Raw genomic sequence first — 21884 nt, forward strand, 5'->3', positions numbered from 1 at the left:
GTTTTAAAGGGCGTGAGGGGGTTTAGGGGTGGTGGTGGTGCGGGGGGGGAGTGGGGTTGGCTGACATGCAGGCACCCTGAGATTTAGCTCCCCACGCGCCCCTCTGTCAACACTCATCTTTGCGTTTCCTACATGGAAGGGATCCTTTGTCTTTCACTGTATCCCTGTATCTTGTTGTCTCTAAATGTTGGTTTACTGTATCAGTCTTTGTCTATTTGTGTATTTTTATTTTTTCTGTTTTGCACTCAATTTATATATATATTTTTTTAACTCCATCTGAGTCCAATTATCAGTCAATTCAAATCGGACATCCTGCTTCCATCCACCGGTGCCTGCAGCACCCATCTTCCACACCACACACAAACACATCACCACCAGTGATACAGTGATATTAAAGTGCAAATGTATCCGCTTCCATTGTAATTACAGAACCACTGTAGGCTCTCTCTCTCTCTCTCTCTCTCTCTCTCTCTCTCTCTCTCTCTCTCTCTCTCTCTCTGGAAGGGGAGGGTGGGTCTGCTTAGCCCATCCCCTCCAGTGATCTTTATTTAATTGAGTTGCGTGTCTGAGCTGTTCCTTGTTTTGCAGACGGTCCTCCCCGCTGCAATACATCCACGCCAGTCAACCGCCATGTTTTGGTGGTCAAACTGCTGGATCCTGCGAGTCGCGTGTGATTATCATGGCTGGCGTGTCACAAAACAACCTCCTTTGTATTCCTGGAAATATTCCATCTAAATGTCACGCGGGCGCTACACTACGGGGGAAATCACTGACATAGGGTGTCTCATTATTGTATGTCAAGATTGTTTATCCGTTTCTCACGCCTTAGTTTTATTCAAAACAAATACATACATAAACAAATACACCAGAATATGAATTGGGGGGGGGAGAGGGGCCTCAGGTAAACTTGACCGCAGCGGGGGTCTTTGAGATAAAGAGGCACGGGTCAGATAGGCTGCTCTGCCCTCATGTGTTAGTTTTAAATGGGAGGCTGGAAGGATGTTTTCCAGGGACAGACACCTCCAGGCAGCTCCTAACCCGTCTGCTCTGAAGCCTGTGTTCGTACCAGCTTCACAGGGAGGGCTGTGGGCTGGTGAAATTGCCCCTTCAGTGTGGACAAGCAGAGGGCAGCGGTGGCTGAAAATGTGTTGGCTTGCCTCGCAGTGCCAGAGTCGGGTTGGATTCCCACTCTCTCTGTGTTTCACCACGCTTCAAGGTATCTGCAGCTTTCCATCTTAACCTCCAAAGACAGACAGCTCGGAGAGAGAGTGTGTGTGCGTGTGCGTGTGCGTGTGTGTGTGTGTGTGTGTGTGTGTGCGAGTATGATGTTATTAGATGGATGGATGACATACAGGCGGACAGGTGGATGGGGCGATGGACAGTAAATGGCAAAAAAGAAACGGCCGTTGCCGGGCACACTAAAGGTCAGCTGTACATATCACGGTGTGGCTTTCGGAGCGTTTGACGTCTCCCTCCTAACAGTGCCTAACTGATGCCTGACAGTAGATCGCCATGACGGCATGTGGCTCCCCCAAGCCAAGAGGCACCCGTGCGGGCAGCCATGGCCTCAGTGATAGAGGAGGTGTTTTGAATTCCAAATCCAGGACGCTTTCACACAATGTTGTCTGCATCTCCAACGGTTAAATAACACTCCCATTGTTGTGTATTCCCATACTTTGTCGTATTATTAGTATGCTGTGTTCCTTTTCTGCCAAGGACATTGTGTCAGCCAATCTGTACAATTGATTTATTTTAAATATGTTTGAATGCCAAAGTAAGAACACACAGGTTTGCTTAGTCATCTTAAAATATAAAATAAAAACATATACATCCTCGCGCAAGATATGCACTCCCTACCCTTTGTTTTATTGGCAAACGTAGGCTTTACCAAGTGAGTATGCCGCAGAGCGAGAATCGATTACAGTTAGTCAGCAAAAGGACCAGACGGTTGTCTCCACGCTGGGAAAGCTGCAGGGGGAAGTCCAGCCCAGGTCCGGCCCAACCCAGCCCAGTCTGGGTCAACAGCCTGGAAACACTCCTGACAGTTGTGATGCCTGCTGTGCTGGTGGTTGCTGCCGAGGCTGAAGACTGAGGTCCCCTAAGGACGGGGCTGTGAGGTAAGAGCAGGAACATGGTGTTCCAAACACACACCCAGAGAGAGAGAGAGAGAGAGAGAGAGAGAGAGAGAGAGAGAGAGAGAGAGAGAGAGAGAGAGAGAGAGAGAGAGAGAGAGAGAGAGAGAGAGAGAGAGAGAGAGAGAGAGAGAGAGAGAGAGAGAGAGAGAGAGAGAGAGAGAGAGAGAGAGAGAGAGAGAGAGAGAGAGAGAGAGAGACAGCGAGAGAGACGCAGAGGAAAGCGAGACAGAGACAAAGACAGAAGGAGGGGCTTGGAGAGAGCTGGAGAGGCAAAGAGGGGTTGTGTGCAAGAGACAGAGAGAGGTTTGGCGGGGGGCGTGTGTGTTAGTGAGCGAGAGCGAGAGACAGAGATAAAATTATGTATAGAGGGGGAGAGATAGGGAGAGAGGGAGGGAGAATGAGAATGCCAGCAGCCCTAGCCATAGGCCGTGGTGTACGAAACTGTGTTGACCACGAAAGGAATGTTCCCTGTTTATGCTTCCTGTTTATAAACGGCGAACTGAACATAGCGCACAACAGCCCAGCTGCAACACAGATACTCTAAATAGCTGTGGGTCTTTTTGGGTGAAAGTGACACTATGGCGACCAGTAGCAATTGTCCAATAAAGACACAGAAGGAGCCCCCTCTGTAAAATTGTTCTAGTGCAAGAAAAAATAACACACAGAGAGAGACACACAGAGACACAACAGTGCAGGCAATCAAAAACTGATTAACTTTTTACGCGCTCCACACTTCCTGTGGTTTATTAAATGCGCCTCTCAGTGGCATGGGAATAGCATAAAAGCAAGTTTGTGTGCGTGCGTCGGGGAGCCAACGCGGAGGCAGAAAGGGGAGATTATCACATCTAAATCCAATTCAATTTCCGCACTCTTTGCATGCAAGCGCTCCGAATGGGCCTCCACGTGTTGATGGAAAATAGGCAACAATGTCATAATTGAGACTGAGACGCATATCCAATTTTTCTAATCTCAAAGAATGGGTTGGATACAAACGCAGCAATTTCGTTGGGACGAGAGGGAAAATAAGACGTAAGAGAGGAAATAAGGAGACGGGAAAGAAGATAAATATTCCAAGACTGATTGTGATCCGTGAGAGCGGTGCTTTAAAAAAAAAAAATCCACAGAAAGATAACCTCTGCCTCCTTGCTACAGAACCAATCAGCGTCACTCTCCTCCACCTGATTCGCCAATAAATGTCGAATCAAACAGATTGAGAAACGGCAATTAATTGTGAGGATAATGACAAGGAGAGACGTCCAAACCGTGCCGCTGCCTCAATTAAGCTTCTCCTCGTTGCCTCGTTACGCGGCTGCTCAGAAGCTAAATGAGATGCAGAGAAGAACCAGAGACGGAAAATGAGTGCTGAAAAAACTGGTGAAATGGACAAAGGAGGGAGGGAGAGAAAGTAGATAATGAGGGCTTGAAGGAAAAGAGAAGATTAAAGGCGCGCTGTCATTTAGTCACTCCTTGGCGGTTAAAGGAGGTGTAGGAGGAGATGGCCAGTAGGGATAAGAGAGGGAGGCTGCAGCCGCCAGCATATGCTAGGGAGGACAAAACAATAAAAGGAAAGAAAGGGAGACGGAAAGACGGAGGGGAGGGAGACGCTTCAGATTCGTAGAGCAGCGAGGAGAGTGGACGAAGGCAACACCAGAATCATTGGCCTACAAGGTGGGCCCGCAAACAAAGAGAGAGAGACTGACATCGACGGTGAGAGGGAGAGAGAGAGAGCTCCAACTCCTGTATTGTTAAAGAAGGAGGGCGAGGGATGATTGATCGACATTAAAAAAAAGGAAGGAGCAATGACGGGGTGTCCCCCGTCATTGCCTCCGCAGCAGTATACACCACTTACCGTTGGCTGCAGCGGGCAGTAGGTGTAGCCGGCATGAGAGGGCTGCTGGCTGTGGTGGTGGTGGGACGGGTGGGGGTGAGACGGGTAGTGGTGGTGAGGCGGGTAGTGGTGCAGGTCTGCTGCGGCAGCGCCACGGTGCTGGTGCTGGGGATGGTGGTGGGGGTGGTGGTAGGGGGAGCTCCCGCTCCAAGAGGGGACCCCTCCACCTCCTCCTCCTCCTCCTTCACTGGCGGCCCACTGGGCGTCTGAGGCCTTGTGGCTGTGGTACCCTCTGACCCCTCCACTGGGCTGGGGGTGGGGGTGTGGGGGTAGATCGATAGGAGAGGTGAGAAGGAGGGCAGAGAGGAGAAGAGAAAAACAACCGAGGAATTAGGGTTGATAGTATGCTTGACGGGAGGACAAGAGTTCACCCATTACGATAATCATGATCATAACTCCCCCCAGCTCTACCATGCCAGAACAGCCCCAAGGGGAGGAGGAAGAGGAGGAGGAAGAGGTGGAGGGTAATGGCTGTTGATCTAAGATCTTCGTACATACCAGAGATTCTAGGAGTTTCTCACCCTTTCCTCTGCCTTTCTTAAGCGTCATTCATTCTCGCCCCTCTCTCCCCAGCCACCACCACCCCCACCACCACCAGAGCAGCAGATGTTGTGTAGCCCTTCTCAGTCACGGTCTGGATGTGTTCATGCTGGAAATGTGCTGATTGGTTTGATAAGATGCCTGGATTAACACGCTGGCAATGGCATTTCCCAGTCTGGCATGTTGTGTGTGTGTGTGTGTGTGTGTGTGTGTGTGTGTGTGTGTGTGTGTGTGTGTGTGTGTGTGTGTGCGTGTGTGCATATGCGTGTGTGTTTGTGTGTGTGTGTATAAATCAGAGGAAGAAATCTGCTGACAGGTCAGCTTATATAGCTCTGAGAATGGATGCTTGGGAGGCTATCGGTGCAACACACAGACAGAAGCACACACACACACACACACAAAATGAATTATAAATAATGAATGAAATACCACACACAGACTTAGCATGTGGTTTGCTTGTTCTGCCTCTGCTGCAGCCTGGTTTGGTATCAACACTCTCTCACACTGGTTGCTTTACTTTCCAATTCAGGAACAGAGTTAAGTTACTACAAGATATTTCAGGTGTTAATTGTCACACGTGATAAGAGGTCAACATCTTTGCTTTCAGTTTTCATGTATATATTTCTATCCCTCTCTATCAAACACATATCTGTCCTTTCTACCTATTGATCTCCAGACGGATATAAAAGAGCAATGGTGTGTCCATGTATTTCAATGGATTTGACGTGAAAATACCAGAAATAATAGCAACTGTAATATCATTTTCATTTACTTTAGTAAAACATGTGTGGAGCGACACAGGGTCGCCTCCGATAAGCGTCGGCCATAGATCAACGGCGAGCATTTCAAAGTGCACTTCTCATTCCTGTGTTGGATTTCCAGCTGAGCAAGAGGCCGCTTGGCACAGGTGAAGTCAGGAGGGGGGCTTGGGGGGGGGCGGCCGCACACAGCTTTGATTAGAACATTCTATTCTGGTGCTCTTCATCACACATAGCCACGGGGGGAAGTGGGTGAAGATGTGGGCCAGAGTTCAGCGGAGTAAACGCTATAGAAAATGACGGCTTTATAGCCTTCATGTTGTGGTTAATATAAAGCATGTGAGGGGCGATCCCCCCAAAGTAAGATGAATGCGTTCATATGGACCCACCGCCACAGCACAGGGGGAGGAAGGCCATCTGGCACGTGCACACACACTCACATATATATATGAACAAACACACACACTCGCAGACATATAGTTATGATTCATCAATATATATGCAGCGTTCAGAGGCGGGCAGAGTATAGCTTAAGTATTAACTACTTGATTTGTGAGTATACTGGTCAAGATAGTTTTAATTTGACGTACGTCTTCTCAAGTAATAATTTGTGATGTTGTTGCTCATCTCCTTCTTGCAACAAAAAGTCACTCAAACAGTCAAAGCCCTCCAGTAGACAACAGAAAGATGTTGCTGGGCCACCTCATGATCGAGATGGAGCGTTTGTCCACTCAGATGGCCCACCGTCGCCATTATCTGGACACGTTGCTGCTGAACATTCCTCACACCCACATGCCAAACCGGACCCTGAGGTTCTGGGACAGTGACAACGGCAACCTCAGAAGTGTACCAATGCATCGCGGCTACAGAGTAAGACTAAGGTCTTCTCAGGAAATGTTGAAAAACTGATGCCTAGCTTCCAATTCTGAAAATACCTGGATGATTACCCTGCATACTCCTTCTCTTCTTCTATGGTTGGATCCGACGGCCAGGGCCAGACGTATTTCTTCTTTGAAGGAGGAAATAGGTGAAATAACCTCTTCATCCCATCATTGCACTCAGTGATCAATGGCTTTCCCCCACATCCATCTGGAGCACCTGGACCAATGGGAGCCCCACTGATACAGCTTCACTCGGGTCCCCTCTGCTCCATGATGGAAGCAGGACGGCGGACAAAAGGGCAGAAACCTAGGCAATCAACATGCATGTGGTCGAAAACACCATCACATCGTCGCCAGGTGCTGCCGATCTCCCACCTGTCTCCCCGCCTTTCATATGGCTGTAGAAAGTTTGTGGCTCGAAAATTAAGAAAAAAGGGCCAGGCTTCTCTCTGCACTTACTAATATTGTAATTAATTGCATCACGTGGATCAAACCATTTCCGGTATATCTCAGCACTCAGCTCACCTCCTGCTGCACCCATGGCTCTGGTGTTTCTCACGTTGCTCGAATTAGATTAATTTATTGGTGTCTTCGCTTGATTATGCGAATAACAACACCAGATACATGTCACGTATAATTTATATTAAATAACTTTCTCCTCCCTGCAAGGGTAGGTAGCTGTACTGCTTCGAGTTTAGAAACCGCAAGCCAATTAATTTCAAATAATGTCACATTTTGCTCTCATCTCCAGAGCGAGACATATAATACCTGGAAGATTAGCTCTGTCAGCCTCCCTTCACTGGCAAGGACTGCTGTTTAAATCAGTAGTGCAAGGGTTGGCGCGAAGCACTCGTATGCTCCCAAATCTGAAGTATCTGGATTTGCAGATGATATCGCCACACCGACTCTCGGTGAACTCAGATTTGGTTGACATTTTGTCTGCATTTTGATTATAACTCTGTAGCTCTGTCTGTCCAGCTTACTCTCCCAAAAACGTTATTCAAAATAAATCCTATACCCAGAGCAATAACAGAGCCGTAAAAGCACACCATGAAAATACTTTTTCAGTACATTTTAACATTGCCACTCTAACTAACTAAACTCAGTATTCACATATTTCTGAGACTTGAATAGCTGTATGTTTAAACTGCTGAGTGCTAAGGAGACCCCAGCATGTGACTCCCATCAATGTTCTGAGATATATCAGCACATGATGTTCTCACTCTCTTTATTTGATCAAAATAGTTTAAATTGTCAAGGTTGAAGAGTTAAGAAACAGCTGCTTTTCGGTTTGTGATTCATTTCAAAGCTCAAACGATTTTAGAGAGCTCAAATTATTTCAGACGATGTACCTTATAGTTTAAATTGTTTCAGACGCACATTCACTTTAACCGAGTAAGGCATGTAAGGTCTTTTAACACTCGACTGCTTCAAAACTATACCTCGGTCCTTCATCTCCTCAGCACATCACATATCCTAGTCCTTTATCCTTCTTCCCAAGTGATACGGTTACTTCTACAACTCGAAACACACTAGTCGAGATAACAGAGGATTTCTATTGTCCTCTTTCCATGCGTTGAATCAGAACACACTAACCCCTTGGCTCCAGCCATGGAGTGACATTATGGAGAGGCATTCTCAGACTATCATTCAGCGGCTCTAAAAGCCAGAACAGGAAGAGAAGCTCGGAGTGCTACATTAATCGCCATGGCTGCAGCCTACAACGCTCTCTAAGTGCTGCCCCCGCGAGCACGGAGACAATATTCATTGGCCCCATAAGTGAGGGGCATCCAGGCAGGCCTGGAGATAGGCATAGCTCAAGTGGCTGCGGCACTGTTTTGTTTGTGTGGAGAACTGTTGGTGGTGGTGGTAGAGGAAAAGGTTGGATGTCTTTCACATGGGCTCCATACGTCCACTAATTGTACTTGAAAAGGGTGTCACCAGTTGTTTTCAGCCTGCATATCTCAGGGGCCGGGCCCCCTTGTTTTATCAGGAGCCCGTCGAGCGAGCGTCTTGGCAATCCCGCGATGGAATGCACGATTGGTCCCCGGACCGGGATTCATGTCACAGGCTTTCAGCAGCTCGTCAGAGACTCCCAGCCCGCTGCATATTTCTCCATTTTATATAAGGCTTAGGCTTGGCTCCGGTTACCCTGGCTCCCACTTCCTCTGAAGGCCATGTCATACATGCAGACAAACAGATGTGCATCGGCTGGGTGTCTGCATGCATGCATGATAGATGTCTGTTGTGTTTGCGCGCATGTGTGTGTGTGTGTGTGTGTGTGTGTGTGTGTGTGTGTGTGTGTGTGTGTGTGTGTGTGTGTGTGTGTGTGTGTGTGTGTGTGTGTGAGAGAGAGAGAGAGTTTGATTTATTCAAAGATAAACAAACCAACACATTTTGAGGTTTGTAGTGAGCCATTGAAACCCCATCTGTTTAAATCCAACGAACCCTGCTCGGATGCATATAAAAGACACATTTCCAAGTCCTATAGGTCACATTTTGTAAATCAGTATTCTGAGTTTGCCTAGGATCAGAACACACAGAGGGATGGACAGCTGATGCAAGATATTCATCCTAAACTAAACATCAAAGCATACTGCAAGTACACCAGCATTGTGGGCTGTTTGGGGCATTCTGTTAAACTAAACGCACTATGGTTTCACTAAAATGGCTGACACAGGGCATTAAGTTTCACCTTTACTGTGTAAAAAAAAAAAAGGGAGGGTTGACACTCCCTCGGTAAGCAGTGTTGAAACCTGAACGAATGGCGTCTCTGGAGTCCATTTGTCAAAAGTGGCTCCCCCTCCTTCTCCTGCTCCTTTACCGAATGGAGATCTCCCATGTGTCCTGTCATCCAGACACCGTTTCTCCAAGTTATGCACAGTATTGGCACTGGCCCAGCTTGCGTTTTTTAAAACTACAGGTTACGATATTTTCCCACTGGGAGATGTCAGGAACCAAAGCAGGTCTTTAAATAAAAATGGAGAGCACCTGCTGAAAGCACTGCAGTTACAATGCACATTTCCCAACACACTCAGCTTATAATTCTGCCCCATAATGGCGGCCACGGTCAATGGACTCGCTGTGTCCTTGAAGGTGGAACTGGAAAGGATTGTATTACCCCCAGTTCTCCATTTCATTATCAGAAGAAAAGAGACGAGGGACTACCCTATAATTCATTTCTCCTGTATGTGCTTCGACTTCAAGAGCTTTCTGGAATCCACCCACATGATTCACCCCCACGGCGTCGCATTTATGGAATAACACGGCCCATCGGAATGATTCTCCACTTAACAGGAAAAATATTTCTACCGTGAAATCTCACAACTCTGATAGAATGGAAACAACTTCACCACGGTAAAGTGGTGTGCAAGCCGTGTTCATCGTATAGCTCCGGCTATTGGAAGCTGTTGGTTTTTCTGAAGGCGGTTTGGATGGGATACACTTCTTCACAGCTCACTGTGAAATCAGCCATTATACTCGGTTATATTTCGCAATGTGAACGCTTCTCTTTTTTTCTTCTTTTCTTTACGTCATCCGATCGTTTCTATATGCAGTAAAGTGTACAGTGTATAAAAAGGCTCCCGTCATTGTATCAAATGTTATTTTCACGCTGTATTTAATGTTACTCTGTTTTTATTAGTGTTTATGGTTTTGTTTTGACGCCCATGAGCAGATGCGACCAGCGTTCCACATGCCTTGCCACGACTAACAAACATTCCCAACACAGTTTGGCAGTGATTAGATAAATAAGATTGAAAAGTTTCAACAGTGATCCAGACTTTAACTGTCCTCGACAACTCCCTGCACTCATTCAATGTTTCAAGGCAGCAAAGCGTAGTTTGCTCTAGATCTTTGTAGTTGTTCCATAACCCATGCTGGGTTTAAGGTTACTTAAACCAAGGTTATTGCAATGTGGGGCTTTATGACATTGGGTCTACAACAATAGTTGCATCATTAATGGCTATGCAAGTAGCCGTGAAAAGAAGGTCATGCTTGAACACTGTGGCCCAATGAGGAAAAGACGGAAGGCATGGGATGGCATGGCATAACTGTAACAAGGGCTGCCACACTCCACCTAGGTTACCTTGTCGGGGCTCCTCCAGACAAAGAACGCAGGCTGGCGGTGTCGAAAGCCGGTTCATTTTAGAAGTTTGTGGTTAACGATCCATGGCGCTGGTGTTCCATGTCGACCATGCAGGCGATCTCTCCCCGAGTGTGTGTGCGTTATTGGCTGGCTTAACCTGGGCACAAAAGGTGTGCAGCCTTCTTGAAAAGGTTGTACGGTAACGCTTGATATAATACACACAGGTGTTGCGTCTCAACATGATTGACTATTGTTGTCTGCTGTAATCAAGAGGAAGTTGTACTGGCCTGCGTTTGAACTCTGTGGAGCCCAACTATGTGAGTTGGACAGATAAGCTCAAATTTGCTCAAAGTTGTACATTCCGTCCTGATGCCAAGACCTATCACACACACACACTTACCCAATGCTGCAAATAATGGAAAATAGTTTGGATTGGAATGTAATTTCTTCTGGGATATACGATCAGAATTACTCCCTGAAGGAGATTTAATGGTGTGGTGACCCACTTCTGTAAAATAATAACTGCAGTCTTACTCATGCATTAAGCCCCCCAAAAAAGGATGTATTTCCTGGGACATGCCACACTGGGTATCTTCTGGGAAGCCCAAACACCTGAGTGTTTTCTTTCCGGAGGCCCTGAAGCCTCACAACTAGATCCGGATGCATTGGCAGTACTTCAGTGCGGAATCCATCTCCTTTGCCCACAGATCCAGACAGATATGTCCATGTTTCCCGTCTGCCTTTTTAGTGGCCTTATTTAAATGCAGACCCTGGCCAAACAGCGAAGATTGATGCAAGCACAGTTCCTTAAGCACCTATATCCTTGTCTGCTCCTTAAGCACCTATAGCCTTGTCCGCTGGCGACATCGTCATTGCATCCACATTTATTTCACGGTTACACAAACCCCCGCCCCCACCCATAGACTGAATATAAATGGAGTTATATCTTTTTTATTTATTTTTAACGGTGGCATAACTCAAAAGCACAGAGTGAGTAAATAAGTGAGCTCCGGAGCACTTTCATTAGGGCACAAAAATGAACGGTTTGAGCCTGAGGCTTTCCAACACGCAGATAACAAAAAAGTCATCCCAGGTGGCATTAGGCAGGGGATATTGTCTTCTGGAGGGCCTGGCACGCCTGGTTGCTCTGCCTCCCCCTACTATGAAAGAGATGCAGCCTTCTCCGGGCTCCTCGGATGTCTGACTTCCTGGAAGCTGTGTTGCGTGAAATGGCCTCCCCTCGCTGCAGCCAGTGCCTCTCTGTGGCGGCTGTATCCTGGTCACCTCACACGGGTCCTCTTAATGACAACCGACTGAGCCGCTCTCTGAACTTTAGCTCCTGTCAACGACGGCTACAGTGGAACCCAAACAGTCCTGTCCAAAGTCGTGGAGCTGGGGGCCAACACTGGGTTCCACTTCACATGGGGCTCTATAGGTTAGCAGCTACTTTTCCGTTACCATCTCGTCTGACCCCATACACTGGGAATCAGGGACTAGGGTTAGGTGTTACCAAGGCAAGGAAGTTGGTCAGGTTAAGCAGAGAGAGAGAACCAGAGAGAGAGAGAGAACCAGAGAGAGAACCAGAGAGAGAGAGAGAGAGAGAGAGAGAGAGAGAGAGAGAACCAGAGAGAGAGAGAGAGAACCAGAGAGAGAGAACCAGAGAGAGAACCAGAGAGAGAGAGAGAGAGAGAACCAGAGAGAGAACCAGAGAGAGAACCAGAGAGAGAACCAGAGAGAGAGAGAGAGAGAGAGAGAGAGAGAGAGAGAGAGAGAGAGAGAGAGAGAGAGAGAGAGAGAGAGAGAGAGAGAGAGAGAGAGAGAGAGAGAGAGAGAGAGAGAGAGAGAGAGATAACCATGGCAACTTGGTCAGCAGGTGGTCATGGTGGGGCAGGGGGCATTTTTCATGAGGCTGGCAGACAGCAACTCAAACAGGCAGCACAGTGAGCTGGACTCAGGGAAGGGGTGGGGGGGCTGACAATTTCAAACCCTGGTTGCATACCATGAATATCATCCCCCGCATCCTGCTACCATGACCTCTGCATGGCTGGGGAATCTCTGCTGACCACACTCGCCATGCACGCAAACAGGTGACCTTATCTCCATCGGCAGCACAGTCTCTGCTCCCCGGGGATGAAGGGGCGAGAGAGAGAGAGAGGAGACATGGTGTGCATCCATCCACGAGTCATGCGTGGCTGTTGCGAGGTGCCCTGGTGTTGGAGACCCCTGCTGCTTATGCAGCATATCCCCTGCCTACAACCAGCCCTCATACCACACTTTGTGAACACTGTTGTGATACCCTGTGCCAGGGAAGACAGAAAGCAGGTGTGCGTTGACCCGTAAAGGGTCTCCGAAGAACGCCGTAAACACAAGAGTTCCCACTCAGACTTGTGCGTCTGTGAGCCGTCTCTCTAAATATTTGACTCAGCCTTGACACATGCGCTGTGATCCAGCCTGGGGCCCCGGCCCCTTGGAGAGGTGCCTGGGCGCCAGGAGCCGCACATATTTACAGTGGGCTCCCCTGGGAACACAATGGTGGTAGCAGTGGTGTTAGTGGCGCTGGTACTAGCAGCAGTGACTCACTGACATACTCCACATTGTCTAGCCTTTTGATTACAAGGCTGCTCTCATTGAGGAAAACTGATACCCGCACGCCCACCAAACCCCCCTGTTTCCCCTTCGCCATCGCATTTTGCGATGGTCCTGCGTTTGTGCCGTTTTAAAACACTGGTGAGATCGGTGTCAGTGTCAGGTGTTAGGAGTCTGGCTAAGGGATCCTGATCATGCGGTTCTACGGCATCTTCCACGTTTAATGTCAGCATATATGTAAAACGCTCCCAATAGAGCAGAAGCAGTTGACATTTAGAACTGAAACCTGGTACTACACACACACAAACAAACACACACGCAGACACACACATCAACCTTCACAAACTCCCAAGGATAAACAGACAAAATGCCCTCAGAAGATTACATGCACGCACACACACACACGCAAACACACACACACACACACACACACACACACACACGCACTCACACAGACACAGACACAGACAGATGCGCACACGCACACGCACACACAGAATGACAAAATCGGAAAATTCAATTGATGGCCCCAGAGAGGGTAGAATGGGATGATCATGTGCCCCAAGCAGAAGACCTAGATATAGCGGGAGCAGGCTGGAGAGGCAGGAGCCAGGAGGTAATGTGCTATACTTTAACCTGTAGACAGTACTATAGAGCCCTGGGCAGTGTGTAGGACACCCTCATAACGTCCACCGCCACTGAGCTATGATTACAGCCCTTTACCCACCGCAGGGCCACAGCTCTGATTCCTAGCTTGGCAAGCCACCCCGGCATCTCAGTCCTCTCCGAGATATGGCTTTAATACACTGCACTTCTCCGCTCTCGGTAGGAGAGCCTATGTCTAGCCCCGTCGCTAACACTCCCTCTCTCTGCCGCTAACTCTGTCTCTTTTTTCTGTAATTCGTTTTCTGTCTCCCAGGCTGAAATATCCTCCTTGATCTCTCCCGCTGTCTCCCTTTCTCCCTCCGTCGCACTAACTATGTCATTTTGGACTATTTCTGCCTGTATTCATAACAACTCATTCTCACGCTCCTGTCTTGGCATTGTTTCCTATATTTCAGCCTGTTCAGAAAAAATTGTGCAGATGTAATGTACATTACAATAAACTGCCTCACACAGCGCCTTAATATTAAGAAATCATACTATATTATAAATACAGATAAAATACACTAAACTTATGTCTTGTTTTTATCGTAAGGTCAATATTCCTTCATATCACGTTTTATATTCTATCCTTCACTCAATTTCTACTGGAATCTCTTTGAGCTATAGCTTTTCCAGGGCATATCGGGATGGGATTGTGTGTGGATTTGTGTGTGTGTACATTTGTGTGTGTCCACCTTGCCAATGATAGCCTGAGGCATCACGGGTGAGAAGGGTGAATCCCACTTTATGTGCACACACCCACATACACACACAAAGCATGTAAACTACGAACGGTCGATGATTGAAGTAACAAAACAATATGCTCCATTGTTCAAGGCCCTGTTGAATTATTGATTCATTTAAAGGATTGCAATTCGCCAAATGTCTCATTTAATATAATGACCATTGGGTGACGAAAACACAGAGCCCTTTGTTACCCTTATGATAACCTCCCTGAACATGCGCACTGCTGGTTTACCACAAAGCTTTGTTTCTAGCTCAAAGCATCGCCGCGAGGAGTTGTCGACACATAAGCCTTTACAGCCCACCGCCGAGCAAATGGTGGAGAGGACAAACTGGGTGAGGGATGAGAGCAGAGGAGCGTGGCTTTGAGGCGATGTAGAGACAGCCCCATGGGACCTCCTCTGTCACAGAACACTAAGGTGCGTGCGCGTGTGCATGTGTGTGCGTGTGCGTGTGCGTGTGCGTGTGTGTGTGTGTGTGTGTGAAAGAGAAGGACAGAAACAGATAAGAAAGGAAAGAGAAGTGAAAGTGGAAGAAAAAAACGAACAAAGAACGGAAAAAAACACACAAACAAAAACAAATACACACGAAACAAAGAAAGTAAAGTAAAGTAGAAAACCGAAAGAAAAATGGACAGATGAATCCGCACTCTCCTCTTCATTCATGACTCGCTTCATGGTTCGGTCAGGTCTCATAAATCCTGCTAATGAGTGGACCATGTTACCGCCCAGCAGCTCAGTGGCAAAAGGTGCATTCAGGAGGGCCTGAGTTCTCCTTGCTCTCCCTCCTGCGGTGTCTTTGGACGCGGGTTGTCTCCAGATGGACTATAGCTGCTGCAGCACCTCTCGGGGTGACGTGGAACCCAGCTGCCTACTGCAGCTATTTCTGGGCTCTGTGCCCCCAACAACCTCTAAGAAAACACATACCACCTTCAAACCAGTACAGATGTTTAAGCCGCACATCTGTTCGTGGCAGACGCATAGCGGTGGAGGAATTAATCTGAAGACGTGTGTTTCAGAACTCAAGCAAAGCGTGGGATGATCCACTTTGAATTGTAAATCAGTAACTTATAGAGGTGGCCCTTAGCAGCTGTACTGGTAAATATACAAATGTAAAATAATAAGGTCATGTGAAGTGGTGCAGTGTAACAGGGCTGGCATCGATGGCATCGAACGACGAAGGAAAGAGAAAAGACATTTTCAATACTTGAATTTAGAAATGGAGCAAAACCAATGAGCAAACCTTGGCACCGTTGGAATGGACCGGGTAAATAAAGGAAATATCTCTTGAATGAATATGACTTCAAAAAATAAACACAATGATTGATTTGTTTAGTATGGTATTTCCAAACTGTTATTAACTGTGTTATATTCACTTCAACAGAATCAACCCAAAAACTGGAATCCACATTTGAGCATGACCAGAGCTCATTTATTTCCCATCCTAAAATACCAAAATCAACACCATTCAACCATCCTAAAATATACACATTCCATCAGTATGAAGAAACCTCAGAGGATCTTTTTTACTTTTTGCGCAATAACTCCGCTCTTCTTCGTTCGTCTACCATGTGATGTTTCCTTTGCGTTGTCTTCTCCGTCAGCTCCCAATGGAGGCTGGAAATAAGGAATGAAGACAAGGGCACCGAAAGAATAACAAACCCAGTCCCGACCCAGGCAGGGGAATACCGCAGTCCTCCAATAACAACACTTCTTGATAAAAGTCTATTTTCTCTGCACCCTATCTCCACATGATGTGATCATTCCGCACCCCCCCACCCCCCCAACCCCCCCACTCCAAAATTCAATAGTCTCTCTCCTGCACTTGGATGAAAACTATATAGTTTCGAGATGAGCACACAGTTCCCCCCCCCCCCCCCCCCGCCCCTGTAGAAAGTTGGCCCTCCACAGTGGCTATAGCTTATGAGGATTGAGGGAAATATTGCTTGGAGTAGACATCACGTCAGAGACAAAGCATAGCCTCACCTTTGGATCTCGAATGAAGCAGAGAGGATCTGCTTACACCCGTTGAGTAACAGAGGCTTGAGAGTCGGTCCTTGTCCGTGTAAGGCCAGAATCATTGCAAAGTTCCTCTATTGTTAAACATGAAACACAACTCCTTTTTTCGGCATTGCTTGAAAGGGCATCAGGTGAGCTCTGCCTTGAAGGTGTTTGTTCACTACCTCAAGAAAAAATAAGAAGCTAACGATATAAATTGTTGGTTATTTTTATTTTAATCATCGAAACACAGAGAAAAGCCAGATTTTCGTTTCATTATTCTATCATGTGAAACCCTTAAAGCATCAATCAAGGTCAACTATAGATAGAAATGAAAGAAAAACTGTGCGATGATTGAGTATCCTCCATAGGGATGTATAGGGGCTACTTTGAGTTAGTTCTAGGAGTTTGATTCCCTAGAGGACACACAGACATTGTTGTGTACACAGGCACGTTGTGTAAAATGTGATTCCAGAAGCCCCTAACCTCGTCTCCCACTCACTGGTACGCGCTCACTCAATATCTCTCAATCTGAGAGAGACAGCTTGTGAAAAGCTGCACAAGGGGGGGGGGAAGAGAGAGAGAGAGAGCGAGAGCGAGAGCGCGAGAGAGAGAGAGAGAGAGACTGCAGCCCATAGGAGCAGAGCAGGGTGAACATGTAGAGTCATGAACACATTCCTGCCCCTTGCTGGACCGCTGACACAGTGACACAGGAACAATAGCCCTGGTTCTTCCCCCTGGAGAACCCTAGAGAGCTATAGCGTACCTTCGCTGTGTGGAGCACAATGCGGTGTTATATAAATGTGTCGACTGCTGGCCGGTGCGATGCTTTCTATTGCCCTTCAATGCTGTTTTTCTCTCGCACACGGCTGAACTATTGTTGTTCTACTTTTTGTTCCCATGGGGCCTTTCTTACAGGAGTGAAGTCGACTCCATGGGGTGCAGCCTATGGACCGGGATATATTGAACGGATGGGTTGGATATAGGCGGGGGAGAGAAGTGAGGATGGAGGGGAGAAGGCTGGGAGGGGGGGGTCACTTAAGGAGGGGGCTCTCCTCATGTCAATCCTCACCCCTAATTTGGCGGTGGCCGGGGACGAGTCCAACAGGCGGAGAGCAATAAAGCACCGGCCCCACTTGAACCCATGTGCATTCAGCGAATCATTACCTTAATTAAGTGCAAACACTCACGGGCGGCTCTCCGCTGATGGGAGAGCCCGCGGTGAACGGTTGCCACTTGTGTTGCTGGCGTTTTTTTTCTTCTCCCTACCGAGAGCTGCACTACCTTTGCGACACAGGAAGAAAAAAAAAACACAACCATTAAATAATATTCTCTCCGCGGCACTGCAGAGGAAACCCAGCCGAGCCTGTCTGAGCAATGGTCCCCAACACCAATCACAAGGAGCACGAGGATGAATGAGAGGAGATATCCAAGGGGAACCCGCTGCAAGAGGAGCAGCCTTGGACAATCAATAGCCCAGGCGATATCCACAGCGAGGAGCGCACGCTAGCGAGGAGACATCCAATTAAAATTAGGCTGAACTAATGATGTGCATCAAGGTCAAATGCACATACTATTGAAGCCGTTTCACACTGAATTTAAACCCCCATCAGGCATAACGTCAACCATTATCCAAGGAGGAATTCATCTCATGCGCAAGTTGCTTTATTTTAAGGTCGTCTTTGGTTGTAAGGAAGCAGGGTTGAGCAGTGCGGCTCATCGAGCAGCTGCTCCATCCTCGGACACCATGGGAGTGCAGGTCCGTGGTGGGATCCGGGGGGGGGGTCTGCTGTGCTCCCGTAATGCACTTAGCAGGTCGGCGGCGGCGAAGGGGGCGGCCTCGGAAGTGGAAGCGTGGATTGGAAGAGAATGAAAGCAGATGATGGGGGGATGGGGGGAGGGGAGGGGAGGGGAGGGGAGGGGAGGGGAGGGGAGGGGAGGGGGCCGCAGGGGCTAGGGTGAATGATGTGCTGACTCACGAACACGGCTTCTTGCTCCTGTTGTCGTTTCCTCGCCACACCGGATGATTTGAGGCCCGGGCGAGGGTTCGCCATGCGTTCAGCAAACACCCAAACACATAGTAAATCAGGGGGGAGGGGGGGGGGAGGGGGGGAGGGGGGGAGGGGGAGGCAGGGGCGGCGGCACGCCCCGTGACACAGAGTCAGCGTGAGAAACGGCGCGATTTATGCCCTCCCTCGCCATCAATCCGTTTCATTCGGTCAGAAAAGCCGCCGCCCCTTAATAGCTCCACAATCCGCGGCGGCGGGCATCGTGCTAATGAAACCATCATGTTAGCGCCTCCGCTTCGTGTTTATGCACCTACAGTTTCCACCGAGCCGTTCCGCCTCGCTGGGCGTTGTGCACTGATGCAGACACGGCCATAAATCGCCTGACGATCTCCCGCCGAGTGAGAACAGCAGGAGGGCGGAGCCGCGGCTACGTTCTCTCCGATCAACGCCTGGGTTTCCACCGCCTGCCTCATCATGTGACCTCTCTCAGGCGAACGCCGAAGGATGCTCTACACTGCCAGGATGAAATGAATCGCTAATACGGTACGTACCGCCCAAGAATCACAGGGTACGCCCAGGTGTGTGTGTGTGTGTGTGTGTGTGTGTGTGTGTGTGTGTGTGTGTGTGTGTGTGTGTGTGTGTGTGTGTGTGTGTGTGTGTGTGTGTGTGTGTGTGTGTGTGTGTGTGTGTGTGTGTGTGTGTGTGTGTGGAGGGATAGATGAATGCGTGCACACATATTCGATGAATTGAAGCTGAACTGTGCTGACGGTAAATTCTTCAAAATGTGCTCCCATCTCTGTTATCCTCTCTCACTTGCATTATAGTCTCAGAATGCTATGACACATGAATGCCCCCTCCATTTCCAACATCCCACACACACACACACATTCTGACAGATAAATAAGATCTGATCTCTCTTGACAGCCACGGTATGGAAACAGAGCTAGGGGCTGGGAGGGCCGGAGGAGATTCCTTTGATACAAACAACATAACGGCAGAGAAACCAGCAGTCCCTCAAGGAAGATAAAAAAAATGTCCCCAAAAAAACAGACAAACTGTCACGCTTAAATCTGTCATCGGAACAAGGCAGATTTACACCAAGACGTACAGAAACACATGCAGAGACCCACAGAGACCAAGCAATATGGATAAACGCTATGTACTTATGATTTCCCCCAAACTTCAAGGGTGGCACAGAAACAAAATCACTGCCATAGTGATTTAAGCTGCAACCGAGGACAGCAACAGAGGTCTGCAACAGAGGCGGTTTTAACTTCCGACAGCTTGGCAGTAATCGCCCCAAAACACATACTTGGGCTGACTAGAAACCAAGAGACTAAATATTAAGCTTCCACCAGCAGAGTTTGACCTTTTGAGGCACAGCTCGCTACAATCAGCCCACGGTACCGACGCAGCAAATTAGCCTCCTCCGCACAGGAAAAAAAGAGCCTAAATACCTCCGCTGTTCGTCATAGATGGTTCACAATTAGATGGACTGTGGCTCGCGGAGCAATGGACTCACATGGGGGGGGGGGGGGGGGGGGACCCTGGAGTCCATTCACACTGACCAGAGAGCAGAGGTCTGAGGGAGTTTGGCTTGGCGTGATGTAACAGAGGGACCGGGCCAGTGGTTCAGGTCTCAGTGTGAGGACACCAACGCCAACACGTCCATCTAATGGACTCTGCAGTAAAAGACAAGGATTGAACCCCCCCCCCCCCCCCCTCCCCGACCCCTGGCCCTGGCAGTTTTAGCATGGGAAGGGAGGCCTGATCAGCATGAGGAACTGTTAAAGACTATATAAAAAGGGCTGGTTCAGGGGAGAGGGCAGGAAGAAATGATGAGTGCTCCTGAAATCAGAAAGAGCAGCAATTTATCTACATTATCATTAACAGGGAAATCGATAATCCAAGGGAAAAATAAGTCCCACTGGACCCACGCTGCCTCATAAGTGCATGCTGGGAGCTGATCTCAGAAATGTATTATAGTAAAACATGGTGTGTGTAAATGCGTGCGTGCACGTGCACAGGTACAGGACTGTCAACATGTAAAGTTGGACCAGGCATATCATTCAATTTTCTGGGACCCAAGTTCAGAACAGACATGAAGAGTAAGAAAAATGTAATTGTATATGAAGGTCCTCCGAGCTCTGAATAAAAAATCAGTGCACAAAACAAACGAATATGACAAAAAGAAGGGAACAGTGTACACTGAATCGTTTAGTGCTCCTTGATGCAGGTGCTGGTGGCACCTGCTGCAGGGTCTGGCCTGAGATGGGAACAATCAGATGAGGAACAATGCTTCGGGCTCAAACTTGGATGACAGTATGTGTTCTACTGTTCGTCTTGCGTGAGCAGACTCATTTAGTAAGGCCTAGGACTCGGGTTACAATGAATACCCAGCGGCGGGAGGGTGGGGGTGGGGGGACGGGTACAACACCACAACCCCCAGCATTTGCAGGAAGTAGTACTTGAGTTGGCCAATCACATTTTTGTTTGGGCATGGGCCACTACACCCAGCACCTGGTGTGGATACGCCCCTGACCTGGTCACTGCAATGTTTCAGTGAGCTTGGCGTTGTCTGTATACTACTGTAGCTGTACTAAGCCGTGAGTGGAGTAAAAATATGCGCCGATAAAATGCTGATGTCTCCGTTTTTTTCCACACAGGGAGGATAAAGTTCCTTATGTCCTCTGCTCTAAAGTTTTGTTTAGATACTTAAGCTACTTATATGTCAGCGGCTGCTACGTCCCAGCTTTACCGCAAAGCAGTTCAGCCTATGAGTTGGTGCAGATAATGCTTAGCTGTCGGCTGCTTTCTCATAGTCCCTGATCAACATTGAAATCAAAGTTGGTCTCAAAGGCCCATAAGTATCATAAGCAAAATGCCATCACAAGCAAAATGGTCGCCGGGGCACACATTGTAAAGAACCTCAAAGCAGGCGACAACCGCAAAGGGAGCGATGAATACTCTGTGAACAGAGCGAGAGAGAGAGAGAGAAAGAGAGAGGGGGAGTGAGAGAAAGAGGCAGAGAGACGAAGAGGGAAAGAGAGAGGAAGCAAAAGAGAAGGTGAGAGAGACATACCGAGAAATAGATAGAGAAAGAGAGGGAGTGAGAGGATAACCTTTTAACCTACTTTACGTTTTTCCAGCATGTTTTTGTAATGTTTTTTACTCATAAAGGCAATTTGATAAACTTCCATATTCATGATAAACATTTTAAAATTAATATTTATTCAATATTAAATTGGTACTTGATACTGGAGAGTCAAGTGTCAAGTTCATTTTGTTTAAAGCCAATAGTGCAACATTCATATATTCTAGGCACTTTGCCGACTTCTCAATTCTGGACATCTGTCAAGCTGTGTGTTCTTTTTTTAAAAACCACGGCACCAAAAGTATTGCATAGTTTTGTTGCACCAACGAATATACTCACAATCGTAAATACATGCAGACATTACTTACAAAGTGTTTCAACAAAACAATTTGTCTTGAGGAATGACAAATGTAAAATGTATTCTCTCGTGCACCAAAAAAGGTATCAGGCCTTATAAAACTGTGCCAAACATCAACACCATTCCGAACCATGTGTTTAGAAAACCACTTTAAATCATTCA

General features: G+C 47.8%; 1 protein-coding gene across 1 annotated transcript in view; it reads right to left on the bottom strand.

The window, feature by feature from the left end:
• The window catches only part of LOC130376246 (RNA-binding motif, single-stranded-interacting protein 3-like), a 173577-nt gene that overhangs the window by 108584 nt on the left and 43109 nt on the right, over positions 1 to 21884 (bottom strand). The window contains exons 3-4 of the mRNA XM_056583467.1: positions 3985 to 4272; positions 2004 to 2098 (exon numbers count right to left, since the gene is read on the bottom strand). Coding sequence (XP_056439442.1) covers positions 2004 to 2098; positions 3985 to 4272 — 383 coding nt within the window. The remainder of the gene's footprint in view (positions 1 to 2003; positions 2099 to 3984; positions 4273 to 21884) is intronic.

The sequence above is a fragment of the Gadus chalcogrammus genome, chromosome 22, assembly GCF_026213295.1.
Source record: "Gadus chalcogrammus isolate NIFS_2021 chromosome 22, NIFS_Gcha_1.0, whole genome shotgun sequence".
NCBI classification, from domain to species: domain Eukaryota; kingdom Metazoa; phylum Chordata; class Actinopteri; order Gadiformes; family Gadidae; genus Gadus; species Gadus chalcogrammus.